The 22,525-nt window shown below is 54.1% G+C and overlaps 1 protein-coding gene across 1 annotated transcript in view; it reads right to left on the bottom strand.

Annotated features, from left to right (window-relative positions):
• The window catches only part of LOC147095490 (uncharacterized), a 263,751-nt gene that overhangs the window by 210,600 nt on the left and 30,626 nt on the right, over window positions 1-22,525 (bottom strand). The window contains exons 3-4 of the mRNA XM_085973648.1: window positions 19,568-19,678; window positions 17,170-17,581 (exon numbers count right to left, since the gene is read on the bottom strand). Of these exons, the coding sequence (XP_085829774.1) occupies window positions 17,170-17,581; window positions 19,568-19,678 (523 nt within the window). The remainder of the gene's footprint in view (window positions 1-17,169; window positions 17,582-19,567; window positions 19,679-22,525) is intronic.

Genomic DNA, 22,525 nt, shown 5'->3' with positions numbered 1-22,525 from the left:
ATGTGGGGTATAGAGAGGGGACATACTGGGGAAATGTGGGGTATAGCGAGGGACACACTGGGGGAAATGTGGGGTATAGAGAGGGACACACTGGGGGAAATGTGGGGTATAGAGAGGGGACACACTGGGGGAAATGTGGGGTATAGAGAGGGGACACACTGGGGGAAATGTGGGGTATAGAGAGGGGACACACTGGGGAAATGTGGGGTATAGAGAGAGGACACACTGAGGAAATGTGAGGTATAGAGAGGGGACACACTGGGGAAATGTGGGGTATAGAGAGGGGACACACTGTGGGAAATGTGGGGTATAGAGAGGGGACACACTGGGGGAAATGTGGGGTATAGAGAGGGGACACACTGGGGAAATGTGAGGTATAGAGAGGGGACACACTGGGGAAATGTGGGGTATAGAGAGGGGACACACTGGGGGAAATGTTGGGTAGAGAGAGGGGACACACTGGGGGAAATGTGGGGTATAGAGAGGGGACACACTGGGGGAAATGAGGGGTATAGAGAGGGGACACACTGGGGAAATGTGGGGTATAGAGAGGGGACACACTGGGGGAAATGTGGGGTATAGAGAGGGGACACACTGGGGGAAATGTGGGGTATAGAGAGGGGACACACTGGGGAAATGTGGGGTATAGAGAGGGACACACTGGGGGAAATGTGGGCTATAGAGAGGGGACACACTGGGGGAAAGGTGGGTTATAGAGAGGGGACACACTGGGGAAATGTGAGGTTTGGAGAGGGACACACTGGGGAAATGTGGGGTATAGAGAGGGACACACTGGGGAAATGTGGGGTATAGAGAGGGAACACACTGGGGGAAATGTAGGGTACAGAGAGGGGACACACTGGGGGAAATGTGGGGCATAGAGAGGGGACACCCTGGGGGAAATGTGGGGTATAGAGAGGGACACCCTGGGGAAATGTGGGGTATAGAGAGGGACACACTGGGGAAATGTGGGGTATAGAAAGGGGACACACTGGGGGAAATGTGGGTTATAGAGAGGGGACACACTGGGGGAAATGTGGGGTATAGCAAGGGACACACTGGGGGAAATGTTGGGTATAGAGAGGGGACACACTGGGGGAAATGTGGGGTATAGCGAGGGATACACTGGGGGAAATGTGGGGTATAGAGAGGGGACATACTGGGGAAATGTGGGGTATAGCGAGGGACACACTGGGGGAAATGTGGGGTATAGAGAGGGACACACTGGGGGAAATGTGGGGTATAGAGAGGGGACACACTGGGGGAAATGTGGGGTATAGAGAGGGGACACACTGGGGGAAATGTGGGGTATAGAGAGGGGACACACTGGGGGAAATGTGGGGTATAGAGAGGGGACACACTGAGGAAATGTGAGGTATAGAGAGGGGACACACTGGGGAAATGTGGGGTATAGAGAGGGGACACACTGTGGGAAATGTGGGGTATAGAGAGGGGACACACTGGGGGAAATGTTGGGTATAGAGAGGGGACACACTGGGGAAATGTGAGGTATAGAGAGGGGACACACTGGGGAAATGTGGGGTATAGAGAGGGGACACACTGGGGGAAATGTTGGGTATAGAGAGGGGACACACTGGGGGAAATGTGGGGTATAGAGAGGGGACTCACTGGGGGAAATGAGGGGTATAGAGAGGGGACACACTGGGGAAATGTGGGGTATAGAGAGGGACACACTGGGGAAATGTGGTTTATAGAGAGGGGACGCACTGGGGGAAATGTGGGTTATAGAGAGGGGACACACTGGGGAAATGTGGGGTATAGAGAGGGGACACACTGGGGGAAATGTGGGGTATAGAGAGGGACACACTGGTGAAATGTGGGGTATAGAGAGGGGACACATTGGGGAAATGTGGGATATAGAGAGGGGACACACTGGGGGAAATGTGGGGTATAGAGAGGGACACACTGGGGGAAATGTGGGGGTATAGAGAGGGGACACACTGGGGGAAATGTGGGTTATAGAGAGGGACACACTGGGGGAAATATGGGGTAGAGAGATGGGACACACTGGGGGAAATGTGGGGTATAGAGAGGGACACACTGGGGGAAATGTGGGGTATAGAGAGGGGACAGACTGGGGGAAATGTGGGGTATAGAGAGGGGACACACTGGGGGAAATGTGGGGTATAGAGAGGGGACACACTGGGGGAAATGTGGGGTATAGAGAGGGACACACTGGGGGAAATGTGGGGTACAGAGAGGGGACACACTGGGGGAAATGTGGGGTATAGAGAGGGGACACACTGGGGAAATGTGGGGTATAGAGAGGGACACACTGGGGAAATGTGGGGTATAGAGAGGGGACACACTGGGGAAATGTGGGTTATACAGAGGGGACACACTGGGGAAACGTGGGTTATAGAGAGGGGACACACTGGGGGAAATGTGCGGTATAGAGAGGGACATACTGGGGGAAAAGTGGGGTATAGAGAGGGGACACACTGGGGAAATGTGGGGTATAGAGAGGGACACAGTGGGGGAAACGTGGGGTATAGAGAGGGGACACACTGGGGGAAATGTGGGGTATAGAGAGGGGACACACTGGGGAAATGTGGGGTATAGAGAGGGACACACTGGGGGAAATGTGGGGTAAAGAGAGGGGACACACTGGGGGAAATGTGGGGTCTAGAGAGGGACACACTGGGAAATGTGGGGTATAGAGAGGGAACACACTGGGGGAAATGTAGGGTACAGAGAGGGGACACACTGGGGGAAATGTGGGGCATAGAGAGGGGACAACCTGGGGGAAATGTGGGGTATAGAGAGGGACACCCTGGGGAAATGTGGGGTATAGAGAGGGACACACTGGGGAAATGTGGGGTATAGAAAGGGGACACACTGGGGGAAATGTGGGTTATAGAGAGGGGACACACTGGGGGAAATGTGGGGTATAGCAAGGGACACACTGGGGAAATGTTGGGTATAGAGAGGGGACACACTGGGGGAAATGTGGGGTATAGCGAGGGACACACTGGGGGAAATGTGGGGTATAGAGAGGGGACATACTGGGGAAATGTGGGGTATAGCGAGGGACACACTGGGGGAAATGTGGGGTATAGAGAGGGACACACTGGGGGAAATGTGGGGTATAGAGAGGGGACACACTGGGGGAAATGTGGGGTATAGAGAGGGGACACACTGGGGGAAATGTGGGGTATAGAGAGGGGACACACTGGGGGAAATGTGGGGTATAGAGAGGGGACACACTGAGGAAATGTGAGGTATAGAGAGGGGACACACTGGGGAAATGTGGGGTATAGAGAGGGGACACACTGTGGGAAATGTGGGGTATAGAGAGGGGACACACTGGGGGAAATGTGGGGTATAGAGAGGGGACACACTGGGGAAATGTGAGGTATAGAGAGGGGACACACTGGGGAAATGTGGGGTATAGAGAGGGGACACACTGGGGGAAATGTTGGGTATAGAGAGGGGACACACTGGGGGAAATGTGGGGTATAGAGAGGGGACACACTGGGGAAATGAGGGGTATAGAGAGGGGACACACTGGGGAAATGTGGGCTATAGAGAGGGGACACACTGGGGGAAATGTGGGGTATAGAGAGGGGACACACTGGGGGAAATGTGGGGTATAGAGAGGGGACACACTGGGGAAATGTGGGGTATAGAGAGGGACACACTGGGGGAAATGTGGGCTATAGAGAGGGGACACACTGGGGGAAATGTGGGGTGTAGAGAGGGGACACACTGGGGAAATGTGGGGAAAAGAGAGGGGACACACTGGGGAAATGTGGGGTATAGAGAGGGACACACTGGGGGAAATGTGGGGTATAGAGAGGGGACACACTGGGGAAATGTGGGGTATAGAGAGGGGACCCACTGGGGGAAATGTGGGGTATAGTGAGTGGACACACTGGGGGAAATGTGGGGTGTAGAGAGGGGACACGCTGGGGGAAATGTGGGGTATAGAGAGGGGACACGCTGGGGGAAATGTGGGGTATAGAGAGGGGAGACACTGGGGAAATGTGGGGTATAGAGAGGGGACACACTGGGGAAATGTGGGGTATAGAGGGGGACACACTGGGGAAATGTGGGGTATAGAGAGGGGACACACTGGGGAAATGTGGGATATAGAGAGGGGACACACTGGGGAAATGTGGGGTATAGAGAGGGGACACACTGGGGAAATGTCGGGTATAGAGGGGGACACACTGGGGAAATGTGGGGTACAGAGAGGGGACACACTGGGGGAAATGTGGGTTATAGAGAGGGGACACACTGGGGAAATGTGGGGTATAGACAGGGGACATACTGGTAAAATGTGGGGTATAGAGAGGGGACACACTGGGGAAATGTGGGATTTCGAGAGGGGACACACTGGGGAAATGTGGTTTATAGAGAGGGGACACACTGGGGGAAATGTGGGTTATAGAGAGGGAACACACTGGGGGAAATGTGGGGTAGAGAGAGGGACACACTGGGGAAATGTGGGGTATAGAGATGGGACACACTGGGGGAAATGTGGGATATAGAGAGGAGGCACACTGGGGAAATGTGGGGTATAGAGAGGGGACACACTGGGGGAAATGTGGGGTATAGAGAGGGGACACACTGGGGAAATGTGGGGTATAGAGAGGGGACACACTGGGGAAATGTGGGGTATAGAGAGGGGACACACTGGGGGAAATGTGGGGTATAGAGAGGGGACACACTGGGGGAAATGTGGGGTACAGAGAGGGGACACACTGGGGAAATGTGGGGTATAGAGAGGGGACACACTGGGGGAAATGTGGGATGTAGAGAGTTGATACACTGGGGGAAATGTGGGGTATAGAGAGGGGACACACTGGGGGAAATGTGGGTTATAGAGAGGGGACACCCTGGGGGAAATGTGGGGTAGAGAGAGGGACACACTGGGGAAATGTGGGGTATAGAGATGGGACACACTGGGGGAAATGTGGGATATAGAGAGGAGGCACACTGGGGAAATGTGGGGTATAGAGAGGGGACACACTGGAGGAAATGTGGGGTATAGAGAGGGGACACACTGGGGAAATGTGGGTTATAGAGAGGGGACACACTGGGGAAACGTGGGTTATAGAGAGGGGACACACTGGGGAAATGTGGGGTTTAGAGAGGGACACACTGGGGGAAATGTGGGGTATAGAGAGGGGACACACTGGAGAAATGTGGGTTATAGAGAGGGGACACACTGGGGAAACGTGGGTTATAGAGAGGGGACACACTGGGGGAAATGTGGGGTATAGAGAGGGGACACACGGCGGGAAATGTGGGGTATAGAGAGGGAACACACTGGGGAAATGTGCGGTATAGAGAGGGGACACACTGGGGGAAAAGTGGGGTATAGAGAGGGGACACACTGGGGAAATGTGGGGTATAGAGAGGGGACACACTGGGGGAAATGTGGGGGATAGAGAGGGAACACACTGGGGAAATGTGGGGTATAGAGAGGGGACACACTGGGGAAATGTGGGGTATAGAGAGGGGACACACTGGGGGAAATGTGGGGTATAGAGAGGGACACATTGGGGGAAATGTGGGGCATAGAGAGGGGACACCCTGGGGGAAATGTGGGGTATAGCGAGGGACTCACTGGGGGAAATGTCGGGTATAGAGAGGGACACACTGGGGGAAATGTGGGGTATAGAGAGGGGACACACTGGGGAAATGTGGGGTATAGAGAGGGGACACACTGGGGAAATGTGAGGTATAGAGAGGGGACACACTGGGGAAATGTGGGGTATAGAGAGGGGACACACTGGGGGAAATGTGGGGTACAGGGAGGGGACACACTGGGGAAATGTGGGGTATAGAGAGGGAAACACTGGGGGAAATGTGGGGTATAGAGAGGGGACACACTGGGGAAATGTGGGGTATAGAGAGGGGACACACTGGGGGAAATGTGGGGTATAGAGAGGGGACACACTGGGGGAATTGTGGGGGATAGAGAGGGACACACTGGGGGAAATGTTGGGTATAGAGAGGGGACACACTGGGGAAATGTGGGTTATAGAGAGGGACACAGTGGGGGAAATGTGGGATATAGAGAGGGGACACACTGGGGGAAATGTGGGGTATAGAGAGGGACGCACTGGGGAAATGTGGGGTATAGAGAGGGACACACTGGTGAAATGTGGGGTGTAGAGAGGGGACATACTGGGGGAAATGTGGGGTATAGAGATGGGACACACTGGGGGAAATGTGAGTTATAGAGAGGGGACACACTGGGGGAAATGTTGGGTATAGAGAGGGGACACACTGGGGAAATGTGGGGTATAGAGAGGGGACACACTGGGGAAATGGATGGTATAGAGAGGGACACACTGGAGAAATGTGGGTTATAGAGAGGGGACACACTGGGGAAACGTGGGTTATAGAGAGGGGACACACTGGGGGAAATGTGGGGTTTAGAGAGGGACACACTGGGGGAAATGTGGGGTTTAGAGAGGGACACACTGGGGGAAATGTGGGGTATAGAGAGGGGACACACTGGAGAAATGTGGGTTATAGAGAGGGGACGCACTGGGGAAACGTGGGTTATAGAGAGGGGACACACTGGGGGAAATGTGGGATGTAGAGAGTTGATACACTGGGGGAAATGTGGGGTATAGAGAGGGGACACACTGGGGGAAATGTGGGTTATAGAGAGGGGACACCCTGGGGGAAATGTGGGGTAGAGAGAGGGACACACTGGGGAAATGTGGGGTATAGAGATGGGACACACTGGGGGAAATGTGGGATATAGAGAGGAGGCACACTGGGGAAATGTGGGGTATAGAGAGGGGACACACTGGAGGAAATGTGGGGTATAGAGAGGGGACACACTGGGGAAATGTGGGTTATAGAGAGGGGACACACTGGGGAAACGTGGGTTATAGAGAGGGGACACACTGGGGGAAATGTGGGGTTTAGAGAGGGACACACTGGGGGAAATGTGGGGTATAGAGAGGGGACACACTGGAGAAATGTGGGTTATAGAGAGGGGACACACTGGGGAAACGTGGGTTATAGAGAGGGGACACACTGGGGGAAATGTGGGGTATAGAGAGGGGACACACTGCGGGAAATGTGGGGTATAGAGAGGGAACACACTGGGGGAAATGTGCGGTATAGAGAGGGGACACACTGGGGGAAAAGTGGGGTATAGAGAGGGGACACACTGGGGAAATGTGGGGTATAGAGAGGGGACACACTGGGGAAATGTGGGGGATAGAGAGGGAACACACTGGGGGAAAAGTGGGGTATAGAGAGGGGACACACTGGGGAAATGTGGGGTATAGAGAGGGGACACACTGGGGGAAATGTGGGGTATAGAGAGGGACACATTGGGGGAAATGTGGGGCATAGAGAGGGGACACCCTGGGGGAAATGTGGGGTATAGCGAGGGACTCACTGGGGAAATGTCGGGTATAGAGAGGGACACACTGGGGGAAATGTGGGGTATAGAGAGGGGACACACTGGGGAAATGTGGGGTATAGAGAGGGGACACACTGGGGAAATGTGAGGTATAAAGAGGGGACACACTGGGGAAATGTGGGGTATAGAGAGGGGACACACTGGGGGAAATGTGGGGTATAGAGAGGGGACACACTGGGGGAAATGTGGGGTATAGAGAGGGGACACACTGGGGGAAATGTGGGGTATAGAGAGGGGACACACTGGGGGAAATGTGGGGTATAGAGAGGGACACACTGGGGGAAATGTTGGGTATAGAGAGGGGACACACTGGGGAAATGTGGGTTATAGAGAGGGACACAGTGGGGGAAATGTGGGATATAGAGAGGGGACACACTGGGGAAATGTGGGGTATAGAGAGGGACGCACTGGGGAAATGTGGGGTATAGAGAGGGACACACTGGTGAAATGTGGGGTGTAGAGAGGGGTCACACTGGGGGAAATGTGGGGTATAGAGATGGGACACACTGGGGGAAATGTGAGTTATAGAGAGGGGACACACTGGGGGAAATGTTGGGTATAGAGAGGGGACACACTGGGGAAATGTGGGGTATAGAGAGGGGACACACTGGGGGAAATGGATGGTATAGAGAGGGACACACTGGAGAAATGTGGGTTATAGAGAGGGGTCACACTGGGGAAACGTGGGTTATAGAGAGGGGACACACTGGGGGAAATGTGGGGTTTAGAGAGGGACACACTGGGGGAAATGTGGGGTTTAGAGAGGGACACACTGGGGGAAATGTGGGGTATAGAGAGGGGACACACTGGAGAAATGTGGGTTATAGAGAGGGGACACACTGGGGAAACGTGGGTTATAGAGAGGGGACACACTGGGGGAAATGTGGGGTATAGAGAGGGGACACACTGCGGGAAATGTGGGGTATAGAGAGGGAACACACTGGGGGAAATGTGCTGTATAGAGAGGGGACACACTGGGGGAAAAGTGGGGTATAGAGAGGGGACACACTGGGGAAATGTGGGGTATAGAGAGGGGACACACTGGGGGAAATGTGGGGTATAGAGAGGGAACACACTGGGGGAAAAGTGAGGTATAGAGAGGGGACACACTGGGGAAATGTGGGGTATAGAGAGGGGACACACTGGGGAAATGTGGGGTATAGAGAGGGACACATTGGGGGAAATGTGGGGCATAGAGAGGGGACACCTTGGGGGAAATGTGGGGTATAGCGAGGGACACACTGGGGGAAATGTCAGGTATAGAGAGGGACACACTGGGGGAAATTTGGGGTATAGAGAGGGGACACACTGGGAAATGTGGGGTATAGAGAGGGGACAAACTGGGGAAATGTGGGGTATAGAGAGGGACGCACTGGGGAAATGTGGGGTATAGAGAGGGACACACTGGTGAAATGTGGGGTGTAGAGAGGGGACACACTGGGGGAAATGTGGGGTATAGAGATGGGACACACTGGGGGAAATGTGAGTTATAGAGAGGGGACACACTGGGGGAAATGTTGGGTATAGAGAGGGGACACACTGGGGAAATGTGGGGTATAGAGAGGGGACACACTGGGGAAATGGATGGTATAGAGAGGGACACACTGGGGGAAATGTGGGGTATAGAGAGGGACACACTGGGGGAAATGTGGGGTATAGAGAGGGGACACACTGGGGGAAATGTGGGGTATAGAGAGGGACACACTGGGGGAAATGTGGGGTATAGAGAGGGGCACACTGGGGGAAATGTGGGGTATAGAGAGGGGATTCACTGGTGGAAATGTGGGGTATAGAGAGGGACACACTGGGGAAATGTGGGGTATAGAGAGGGGACACACTGGGGAAATGTGGGGTATAGAGAGGGGACACACTGGGGAAATGTGGGGTATAGAGAGGGGACACATTGGGGAAATGTGGGTTATAGAGAGGGGACACACTGGGGAAATGTGGGTTATAGAGAGGGGACACACTGGGGGAAATGTGGGGTATAGAGAGGGACACACTGGGGAAATGTGGGGTATAGAGATGGGACACACTGGGGGAAATGTGGGATATAGAGAGGAGGCACACTGGGGAAATGTGGGGTACAGAGAGGGGACACACTGGGGGAAATGTGGGGTATAGAGAGGGGACACACTGGGGAAATGTGGGGTATAGAGAGGGGACACACTGGGGAAATGTGGGGTATAGAGAGGGGACACACTGGGGAAATGTGGGGTATAGGGAGGGGACATACTGGGGGAAATGTGGGGTATACAGAGGGACACACTGGGGGAAATGTGGGGTATAGAGAGGGGACACACTGGAGAAATGTGGGTTATAGAGAGGGGACACACTGGGGAAATGTGGGTTATAGAGAGGGGACACACTGGGGGAAATTTGGGGTTTAGAGAGGGACACACTGGGGGAAATGTGGGGTATAGAGAGGGGACACACTGGAGAAATGTGGGTTATAGAGAGGGGACACACTGGGGAAACGTGGGTTATAGAGAGGGGACACACTGGGGGAAATGTGGGGTACAGAGAGGGGACACACTGCGGGAAATGTGGGGTATAGAGAGGGAACACACTGGGGGAAATGTGCGGTATAGAGAGGGGACACACTGGGGGAAAAGTGGGGTATAGAGAGGGGACACACTGGGGAAATGTCGGGTATAGAGAGGGGACACACTGGGGGAAATGTGGGGTATAGAGAGGGAACACACTGGGGGAAAAGTGGGGTATAGAGAGGGGACACACTGGGGAAATGTGGGGTATAGAGAGGGGACACACTGGGGGAAATGTGGGGTATAGAGAGGGACACATTGGGGGAAATGTGGGGCATAGAGAGGGGACACTCTGGGGAAATGTGGGGTATAGCGAGGGACACACTGGGGGAAATGTCGGGTATAGAGAGGGACACACTGGGGGAAATGTGGGGTATAGAGAGGGGACACACTGGGGAAATGTGGGGTATAGAGAGGGGACACACTGGGGAAATGTGAGGTATAGAGAGGGGACACACTGGGGAAATGTGGGGTATAGAGAGGGGACACACTGGGGGAAATGTGTGGTATAGGGAGGGGACACACTGGGGAAATGTGGGGTATAGAGAGGGAAACACTGGGGGAAATGTGGGGTATAGAGAGGGGACACACTGGGGGAAATGTGGGGTATAGAGAGGGGACACACTGGGGGAAATGTGGGGTATAGAGAGGGGACACACTGGGGGAAATGTGGGGAATAGAGAGGGACACACTGGGGGAAATGTTGGGTATAGAGAGGGGACACACTGGGGAAATGTGGGTTATAGAGAGGGACACAGTGGGGGAAATGTGGGATATAGAGAGGGGACACACTGGGGGAAATGTGGGGTATAGAGAGGGACGCACTGGGGAAATGTGGGGTATAGAGAGGGACACACTGGTGAAATGTGGGATGTAGAGAGGGGACACAATGGGGGAAATGTGGGTTATAGAGATGGGACATACTGGGGGAAATGTGAGTTTTCGAGAGGGGACACACTGGGGGAAATGTTGGGTATAGAGAGGGGACACACTGGGGAAATGTGGGGTATAGAGAGGGGACACACTGGGGGAAATGGATGGTATAGAGAGGGACACACTGGGGAAATGTGGGGTATAGAGAGGGACACACTGGGGGAAATGTGGGGTACAGAGAGGGGACACACTGGGGGAAATGTGGGGTATAGAGAGGGACACACTGGGGGAAATGTGGGGTATAGAGAGGGGACACACTGGGGGAAATGTGGGGTATAGAGAGGGGATACACTGGGGGAAATGTGGGGTATAGAGAGGGACACACTGGGGGAAATGTGGGGTATAGAGAGGGGACACACTGGGGAAATGTGGGGTATAGAGAGGGGACACACTGGGGAAATGTGGGGTATAGAGAGGGGACACATTGGGGAAATGTGGGTTATAGAGAGGGGACACACTGGGGGAAATGTGGGTTATAGAGAGGGGACACACTGGGGGAAATGTGGGGTATAGAGAGGGACACACTGGGGAAATGTGGGGTATAGAGATGGGACACACTGGGGGAAATGTGGGATATAGAGAGGAGGCACACTGGGGAAATGTGGGGTATAGAGAGGGGACACACTGGGGGAAATGTGGGGTATAGAGAGGGGACACACTGGGGAAATGTGGGGTATAGAGAGGGGACACACTGGGGTAATGTGGGGTATAGAGAGGGGACACACTGGGGGAAATGTGGGGTATAGGGAGGGGACAGACTGGGGGAAATGTGGGGTATAGAGAGGGACACACTGGGGGAAATGTTGGGTATAGAGAGGGGACACACTGGAGAAATGTGGGTTATAGAGAGGGGACACACTGGGGAAACGTGGGTTATAGAGAGGGGACACACTGGGGGAAATGTGGGGTTTAGAGAGGGACACACTGGGGGAAATGTGGGGTGTAGAGAGGGGACACACTGGAGAAATGTGGGTTATAGAGAGGGGACACACTGGGGAAACGTGGGTTATAGAGAGGGGACACACTGGGGGAAATGTGGGGTATAGAGAGGGGACACACTGCGGGAAATGTGGGGTAAAGAGAGGGAACACACTGGGGGAAAAGTGCGGTATAGTGAGGGGACACACTGGGGGAAAAGTGGGGTATAGAGAGGGGACACACTGGGGAAATGTGGGGTATAGAGAGGGGACACACTGGGGGAAATGTGGGGTTTAGAGAGGGACACACTGGGGGAAATGTGGGGTATAGAGAGGGGACACACTGGAGAAATGTGGGTTATAGAGAGGGGACACACTGGGGAAACGTGGGTTATAGAGAGGGGACACACTGGGGGAAATGTGGGGTATAGAGAGGGGACACACTGCGGGAAATGTGGGTTATAGAGAGGGACACAGTGGGGGAAATGTGGGACATAGAGAGGGGATACACTGGGGGAAATGTGGGGTATAGAGAGGGACGCACTGGGGAAATGTGGGGTATAGAGAGGGACACACTGGTGAAATGTGGGGTGTAGAGAGGGGACACACTGGGGGAAATGTGGGGTATAGAGATGGGACACACTGGGGGAAATGTGAGTTTTCGAGAGGGGACACATTGGGGGAAATGTTGGGTATAGAGAGGGGACACACTGGGGAAATGTGGGGTATAGAGAGGGGACACACTGGGGGAAATGGATGGTATAGAGAGGGACACACTGGGGGAAATGTGGGGTATAGAGAGGGACACACTGGGGGAAATGTGGGGTACAGAGAGGGGACACACTGGGGGAAATGTGGGGTATAGAGAGGGACACACTGGGGGAAATGTGGGGTATAGAGAGGGGACACACTGGGCGAAATGTGGGGTATAGAGAGGGGATACACTGGGGGAAATGTGGGGTATAGAGAGGGACACACTGGGGGAAATGTGGGGTATAGAGAGGGGACACACTGGGGAAATGTGGGGTATAGAGAGGGGACACACTGGGGAAATGTGGGGTATAGAGAGGGGACACATTGGGGAAATGTGGGTTATAGAGAGGGGACACACTGGGGGAAATGTGGGTTATAGAGAGGAGGCACACTGGGGAAATGTGGGGTATAGAGAGGGGACACACTGGGGGAAATGTGGGGTATAGAGAGGGGACACACTGGGGGAAAAGTGGGGTATAGAGAGGGGACACACTGGGGGAAATGTGGGGTATAGAGAGGGAACACACTGGGGGAAAAGTGGGGTATAGAGAGGGGACACACTGGGGGAAAAGTGGGGTATAGAGAGGGGACACACTGGGGAAATGTGGGGTATAGAGAGGGGACACACTGGGGAAATGTGGGGTATAGAGAGGGAACACACTGGGGGAAAAGTGGGGTATAGAGAGGGGACACACTGGGGAAATGTGGGGTACAGAGAGGGGACACACTGGGGGAAATGTGGGGTATAGAGAGGGACACATTGGGGGAAATGTGGGGCATAGAGAGGGGACACCCTGGGGGAAATGTGGGGTATAGCGAGGGACACACTGGGGGAAATGTCGGGTATAGAGAGGGACACACTGGGGGAAATGTGGGGTATAGAGAGGGGACACACTGGGGAAATGTGGGGTATAGAGAGGGGACACACTGGGGAAATGTGAGGTTTTGAGAGGGGACACACTGGGGAAATGTGGGGTATAGAGAGGGGACACACTGGGGGAAATGTGGGGTATAGGGAGGGGACACACTGGGGAAATGTGGGGTATAGAGAGGGAAACACTGGGGGAAATGTGGGGTATAGAGAGGGGACACACTGGGGGAAATGTGGGGTATAGAGAGGGGAGACACTGGGGGAAATGTGGGGTATAGAGAGGGGACACACTGGGGGAAATGTGGGGTATAGAGAGGGGACACACTGGGGGAAATGTGGGATGTAGAGAGTTGATACACTGGGGGAAATGTGGGGTATAGAGAGGGGACACCCTGGGCAAATGTGGGGTATAGAGAGGGGACACACTGGGGAAATGTGGGGTATAGAGAGGGGACACACTGGGGGAAATGTCGGGTATAGAGAGGGGACACACTGGGGGAAATGTGGGGTATAGAGAGGGGACACACGGGGGGAAATGTTGGGTATAGAGAGGGACACACTGGGGGAAATGTGGAGTATAGAGAGTGGACACACTGGGGAAATGTTGGGTATAGAGAGGGGACACACTGGGGGAAATGTGGGATATAGAGAGGAGACACACTGGGGAAATGTGGGGTATAGAGAGGGGACACACTGGGGGAAATGTGGGGTATGGAGAGGGACACACTGGGGGAAATGTTGGGTATAGAGAGGGGACACACTGGGGAAATGTGGGTTATAGAGAGGGACACAGTGGGGGAAATGTGGGATATAGAGAGGGGACACACTGGGGAAATATGGGGTATAGAGAGGGACGCACTGGGGAAATGTGGGGTATAGAGAGGGACACACTGGTGAAATGTGGGGTGTAGAGAGGGGACACACTGGGGGAAATGTGGGGTATAGAGATGGGACACACTGGGGGAAATGTGAGTTATAGAGAGGGGACACACTGGGGGAAATGTTGGGTATAGAGAGGGGACACACTGGGGAAATGTGGGGTATAGAGAGGGGACACACTGGGGGTAATGGATGGTACAGAGAGGGACACACTGGGGGAAATGTGGGGTATAGAGAGGGACACACTGGGGGAAATGTGGGGTATAGAGAGGGGACACACTGGGGGAAATGTGGGGTATAGAGAGGGACACACTGGGGGAAATGTTGGGTATAGAGAGGGGACACACTGGGGAAACGTGGGTTATAGAGAGGGGACACACTGGGGGAAATGTGGGGTTTAGAGAGGGACACACTGGGGGAAATGTGGGGTATAGAGAGGGGACACACTGGAGAAATGTGGGTTATAGAGAGGGGACACACTGGGGAAACGTGGGTTATAGAGAGGGGACACACTGGGGGAAATGTGGGGTACAGAGAGGGGACACACTGCGGGAAATGTGGGGTATAGAGAGGGAACACACTGGGGGAAATGTGCGGTATAGAGAGGGGACACACTGGGGGAAAAGTGGGGTATAGAGAGGGGACACACTGGGGAAATGTGGGGTATAGAGAGGGGACACACTGGGGGAAATGTGGGGTATAGAGAGGGAACACACTGGGGGAAAAGTGGGGTATAGAGAGGGGACACACTGGGGAAATGTGGGGTATAGAGAGGGGACACACTGGGGGAAATGTGGGGTATAGAGAGGGACACATTGGGGAAATGTGGGGCATAGAGAGGGGACACCCTGCGGGAAATGTGGGGTATAGCGAGGGACACACTGGGGGAAATGTCGGGTATAGAGAGGGACACACTGGGGGAAATGTGGGGTATAGAGAGGGGACACACTGGGGAAATGTGGGGTATAGAGAGGGGACACACTGGGGAAATGTGAGGTATAGAGAGGGGACACACTGGGGAAATGTGGGGTATAGAGAGGGGACACACTGGGGGAAATGTGTGGTATAGGGAGGGGACACACTGGGGAAATGTGGGGTATAGAGAGGGAAACACTGGGGGAAATGTGGGGTATAGAGAGGGGACACACTGGGGGAAATGTGGGGTATAGAGAGGGGACACACTGGGGGAAATGTGGGGTATAGAGAGGGGACACACTGGGGGAAATGTGGGGAATAGAGAGGGACACACTGGGGGAAATGTTGGGTATAGAGAGGGGACACACTGGGGAAATGTGGGTTATAGAGAGGGACACAGTGGGGGAAATGTGGGATATAGAGAGGGGACACACTGGGGGAAATGTGGGGTATAGAGAGGGACGCACTGGGGAAATGTGGGGTATAGAGAGGGACACACTGGTGAAATGTGGGGTGTAGAGAGGGGACACAATGGGGGAAATGTGGGGTATAGAGATGGGACATACTGGGGGAAATGTGAGTTTTCGAGAGGGGACACACTGGGGGAAATGTTGGGTATAGAGAGGGGACACACTGGGGAAATGTGGGGTATAGAGAGGGGACACACTGGGGGAAATGGATGGTATAGAGAGGGACACACTGGGGAAATGTGGGGTATAGAGAGGGACACACTGGGGGAAATGTGGGGTACAGAGAGGGGACACACTGGGGGAAATGTGGGGTATAGAGAGGGACACACTGGGGGAAATGTGGGGTATAGAGAGGGGACACACTGGGGGAAATGTGGGGTATAGAGAGGGGATACACTGGGGGAAATGTGGGGTATAGAGAGGGACACACTGGGGGAAATGTGGGGTATAGAGAGGGGACACACTGGGGAAATGTGGGGTATAGAGAGGGGACACACTGGGGAAATGTGGGGTATAGAGAGGGGACACATTGGGGAAATGTGGGTTATAGAGAGGGGACACACTGGGGGAAATGTGGGTTATAGAGAGGGGACACACTGGGGGAAATGTGGGGTATAGAGAGGGACACACTGGGGAAATGTGGGGTATAGAGATGGGACACACTGGGGGAAATGTGGGATATAGAGAGGAGGCACACTGGGGAAATGTGGGGTATAGAGAGGGGACACACTGGGGAAATGTGGGGTATAGAGAGGGGACACACTGGGGAAATGTGGGGTATAGAGAGGGGACACACTGGGGAAATGTGGGGTATAGAGAAGGGACACACTGGGGGAAATGTGGGGTATAGGGAGGGGACACACTGGGGGAAATGTGGGGTATAGAGAGGGACACACTGGGGGAAATGTTGGGTACAGAGAGGGGACACACTGGAGAAATGTGGGTTATAGAGAGGGGACACACTGGGGAAACGTGGGTTATAGAGAGGGGACACACTGGGGGAAATGTGGGGTTTAGAGAGGGACACACTGGGGGAAATGTGGGGTGTAGAGAGGGGACACACTGGAGAAATGTGGATTATAGAGAGGGGACACACTGGGGAAACGTGGGTTATAGAGAGGGGACACACTGGGGGAAATGTGGGGTATAGAGAGGGGACACACTGCGGGAAATGTGGGGTAAAGAGAGGGAACACACTGGGGGAAATGTGCGGTATAGTGAGGGGACACACTGGGGGAAAAGTGGGGTATAGAGAGGGGACACACTGGGGAAATGTGGGGTATAGAGAGGGGACACACTGGGGGAAATGTGGGGTTTAGAGAGGGACACACTGGGGGAAATGTGTGATATAGAGAGGGGACACACTGGAGAAATGTGGGTTATAGAGAGGGGACACACTGGGGAAACGTGGGTTATAGAGAGGGGACACACTGGGGGAAATGTGGGGTATAGAGAGGGGACACACTGCGGGAAATGTGGGTTATAGAGAGGGACACAGTGGGGGAAATGTGGGACATAGAGAGGGGACACACTGGGGGAAATGTGGGGTATAGAGAGGGACGCACTGGGGAAATGTGGGGTATAGAGAGGGACACACTGGTGAAATGTGGGGTGTAGAGAGGGGACACACTGGGGGAAATGTGGGGTATAGAGATGGGACACACTGGGGGAAATGTGAGTTTTCGAGAGGGGACACATTGGGGGAAATGTTGGGTATAGAGAGGGGACACACTGGGGAAATGTGGGGTATAGAGAGGGGACACACTGGGGGAAATGGATGGTATAGAGAGGGACACACTGGGGGAAATGTGGGGTATAGAGAGGGACACACTGGGGGAAATGTGGGGTACAGAGAGGGGACACACTGGGGGAAATGTGGGGTATAGAGAGGGACACACTGGGGGAAATGTGTGGTATAGAGAGGGGACACACTGGGGGAAATGTGGGGTATAGAGAGGGGATACACTGGGGGAAATGTGGGGTATAGAGAGGGACACACTGGGGGAAATGTGGGGTATAGAGAGGGGACACACTGGGGAAATGTGGGGTATAGAGAGGGGACACACTGGGGAAATGTGGGGTATAGAGAGGGGACACATTGGGGAAATGTGGGTTATAGAGAGGGGACACACTGGGGGAAATGTGGGTTATAGAGAGGAGGCACACTGGGGAAATGTGGGGTATAGAGAGGGGACACACTGGGGGAAATGTGGGGTATAGAGAGGGGACACACTGGGGGAAAAGTGGGGTATAGAGAGGGGACACACTGGGGGAAATGTGGGGTATAGAGAGGGAACACACTGGGGGAAAAGTGGGGTATAGAGAGGGGACACACTGGGGGAAAAGTGGGGTATAGAGAGGGGACACACTGGGGAAATGTGGGGTATAGAGAGGGGACACACTGGGGGAAATGTGGGGTATAGAGAGGGAACACACTGGGGGAAAAGTGGGGTATAGAGAGGGGATACACTGGGGAAATGTGGGGTACAGAGAGGGGACACACTGGGGGAAATGTGGGGTATAGAGAGGGACACATTGGGGGAAATGTGGGGCATAGAGAGGGGACACCCTGGGGGAAATGTGGGGTATAGCAAGGGACACACTGGGGGAAATGTCGGGTATAGAGAGGGACACACTGGTGGAAATGTGGGGTATAGAGAGGGGACACACTGGGGAAATGTGGGGTATAGAGAGGGGACACACTGGGGAAATGTGAGGTTTTGAGAGGGGACACACTGGGGAAATGTGGGGTATAGAGAGGGGACACACTGGGGGAAATGTGGGGTATAGGGAGGGGACACACTGGGGAAATGTGGGGTATAGAGAGGGAAACACTGGGGGAAATGTGGGGTATAGAGAGGGGACACACTGGGGGAAATGTGGGGTATAGAGAGGGGAGACACTGGGGGAAATGTGGGGTATAGAGAGGGGACACACTGGGGGAAATGTGGGGTATAGAGAGGGGACACACTGGGGGAAATGTGGGATGTAGAGAGTTGATACACTGGGGGAAATGTGGGGTATAGAGAGGGGACACCCTGGGCAAATGTGGGGTATAGAGAGGGGACACACTGGGGAAATGTGGGGTATAGAGAGGGGACACACTGGGGGAAATGTCGGGTATAGAGAGGGGACACACTGGGGGAAATGTGGGGTATAGAGAGGGGACACACGGGGGGAAATGTTGGGTATAGAGAGGGACACACTGGGGGAAATGTGGAGTATAGAGAGTGGACACACTGGGGAAATGTTGGGTATAGAGAGGGGACACACTGGGGGAAATGTGGGATATAGAGAGGGGACACACTGGGGAAATGTGGGGTATAGAGAGGGGACACACTGGGGGAAATGTGGGGTATGGAGTGGGACACACTGGGGGAAATGTTGGGTATAGAGAGGGGACACACTGGGGAAATGTGGGTTATAGAGAGGGACACAGTGGGGGAAATGTGGGATATAGAGAGGGGACACACTGGGGGAAATGTGGGGTATAGAGAGGGACGCACTGGGGAAATGTGGGGTATAGAGAGGGACACACTGGTGAAATGTGGGGTGTAGAGAGGGGACACACTGGGGGAAATGTGGGGTATAGAGATGGGACACACTGGGGGAAATGTGAGTTATAGAGAGGGGACACACTGGGGGAAATGTTGGGTATAGAGAGGGGACACACTGGGGAAATGTGGGGTATAGAGAGGGGACACACTGGGGGTAATGGATGGTACAGAGAGGGACACACTGGGGGAAATGTGGGGTATAGAGAGGGACACACTGGGGGAAATGTGGGGTATAGAGAGGGGACACACTGGGGGAAATGTGGGGTATAGTGAGGGACACACTGGGGGAAATGTTGGGTATAGAGAGGGGACACACTGGGGGAAATGTGGGGTATAGAGAGGGGATACACTGGGGGAAATGTGGGGTATAGAGAGGGACACACTGGGGGAAATGTGGGGTATAGAGAGGGGACACACTGGGGAAATGTGGGGTATAGAGAGGGGACACACTGGGGAAATGTGGGGTATAGAGAGGGGACACATTGGGGAAATGTGGGTTATAGAGAGGGGACACACTGGGGAAATGTGGGCTATAGAGAGGGGACACACAGGGGGAAATGTGGGGTATAGAGAGGGACACACTGGGGGAAATGTAGGGTATAGAGAGGGGACACACTGGCGAAATGTGGGGTTTAGAGAGGGGACACACTGGGGAAATGTGGGGTATAGAGAGGGGACACACTGGGGAAATGTGGGGTATAGAGAGGGGACACACTGGGGAAATGTGGGTTATAGAGAGGGGACACACTGGGGGAAATGTAGGGTATAGAGAGGGACATACTGGGGGAAATGTGGGCTATAGAGAGGGGGCACACTGGGGGAAATGTGGGGTATAGAGAGGGGACACACTGGGGGAAATGAGGGGTATAGAGAGGGGACACATTGGGGGAAATGTGGGGTATAGAGAGGGGGCACACTGGGGGAAATGTGGGGTATAGAGAGGGGACACACTGCGGGAAATGTGGGGTATAGAGAGGGGACACACTGGGGGAAATGTGGGCTATAGAGAGGGGACACACTGGGGAAATGTGGGGTATAGAGAGGGACACACTGGGGGAAATGTGGGGTGTAGAGAGGGGACACACTGGGGGAAATGTGGGGTATAGAGAGGGGACACACTGGGGAAATGTGGGGTATAGAGAGGGGACACACTGGGGGAAATGTGGGCTATAGAGAGGGGACACACTGGGGAAATGTGGGGTATAGAGAGGGACACACTGGGGAAATGTGGGGTATAGAGAGGGACACACTGGGGGAAATGTGGGGTATAGAGAGGGGACACACTGGGGGAAATGTGGGGTGTAGAGAGGGGACACACTGGGGGAAATGTGCGGTCTAGAGAGGGGATACACTGGGGGAAATGTGGGGTATAGAGAGGGGACACACTGGGGAAATGTGGGGTATAGAGAGGGGACACACTGGGGAAATGTGGGGTATAGAGAGGGGACACACTGGGGAAATGTGGGGTATAGAGAGGGGACACACTGTGGGAAATGTGGGGTATAGAGAGGGGACACACTGGGGGAAATGTGGGGCATAGAGAGGGGACACACTGGGGAAATGAGGGGCATAGATAGGGGACACACTGGGGAAATGTGGTGTATAGAGAGGGACACACTGGGGAAATGTGGGGTATAGAGAGTGACACACTGGGGGAAATGTGGGGTATAGAGAGGGGACACACTGGCGAAATGTGGGGTATAGAGAGGGGATACACTGGGGAAATGTGGGGTATAGAGAGGGGACACACTGGGGAAATGTGGGGTATAGAGAGAGACATACTGGGTAAATGTGGGGTATAGAGAGGGGACACACTGGGGAAATGTGGGGTATAGATAGGGGACACACTGGGGTAAATGTGGGGTATAGAGAGGGGACACACTGGGGGAAATGTGGGGTATAGAGAGGGGACACACTGGCGAAATGTGGGGTATAGAGAGGGGACACACTGGGGAAATGTGGGGTATAGAGAGGGGACACACTGGGGTAAATGTGGGGTATAGAGAGGGGACACACTGGGGGAAATGTGGGGTAAAAAGAGGGGACACACTGGGGAAATGTGGGGTATAGAGAGGGGACACACTGGGGGAAATGTGGGGTATAGAGAGGGGACACACTGGGGGAAATGTGGGGTGTAGAGAGGGGACACACTGGGGGAAATGTGGGGTGTAGAGAGGGGACACGCTTGTAGAAATGTGGGGTATAGAGAGGGGACACGCTGGGGGAAATGTGTGGTATAGAGAGGGGACACACTGGGGGAAATGTGGGGTATAGAGAGGGGACACACTGGGGAAATGTGAGGTGTAGAGAGGGACACACTGGTGAAATGTGGGGTATAGAGAGTGGACACACTGGGGAAATGTGGGATATAGAGAGGGACACACTGGGGGAAATGTGGGGTATAGAGAGGGGACACACTGGGGAAATGTGGGGTATAGAGAGGGGACACACTGGGGAAATGTGGGGTATAGAGAGGCGACACACTGTGGGAAATGTGGGGTATAGAGAGGGGACACACTGGGGGAAATGTGGGGTATAGAGAGGGGACACACTGGGGAAATGAGGGGTATAGATAGGGGACACACTGGGGAAATGTGGTGTATAGAGAGGGACACACTGGGGAAATGTGCGGTATAGAGAGTGACACACTGGGGGAAATGTGGGGTATAGAGAGGGGACACACTGGCGAAATGTGGGGTATAGAGAGGGGATACACTGGGGAAATGTGGGGTATAGAGAGGGGACACACTGGGGAAATGTGGGGTATAGAGAGAGACACACTGGGGAAATGTGGGGTATAGAGAGGGGACACACTGGGGAAATGTGGGGTATAGATAGGGGACACACTGGGGTAAATATGGGGTATAGAGAGGGGACACACTGGGGGAAATGTGGGGTATAGAGAGGGGACACACTGGCGAAATGTGGGGTATAGAGAGGGGACACACTGGGGAAATGTGGGGTATAGAGAGGGGACACACTGGGGTAAATGTGGGGTATAGAGAGGGGACACACTGGGGGAAATGTGGGGTAAAAAGAGGGGACACACTGAGGAAATGTGGGGTATAGAGAGGGGACACACTGGGGGAAATGTGGGGTATCGAGAGGGGACACACTGGGGGAAATGTGGGGTGTAGAGAGGGGACACACTGGGGGAAATGTGGGGTGTAGAGAGGGGACACGCTTGGGGAAATGTGGGGTATAGAGAGGGGACACACTGGGGGAAATGTGGGGAAAAGAGAGGGGACACACTGGGGAAAGGTG

This window comes from Somniosus microcephalus, unplaced genomic scaffold (assembly GCF_052327205.1).
Source record: "Somniosus microcephalus isolate GS21.2 unplaced genomic scaffold, FLI_Smic_1.0 unresolved_chr1, whole genome shotgun sequence".
Lineage (NCBI taxonomy): Eukaryota > Metazoa > Chordata > Chondrichthyes > Squaliformes > Somniosidae > Somniosus > Somniosus microcephalus.
Note: the sequence above shows the minus strand (reverse complement) of the source record. Positions and strands in the feature narration are given on the sequence as shown.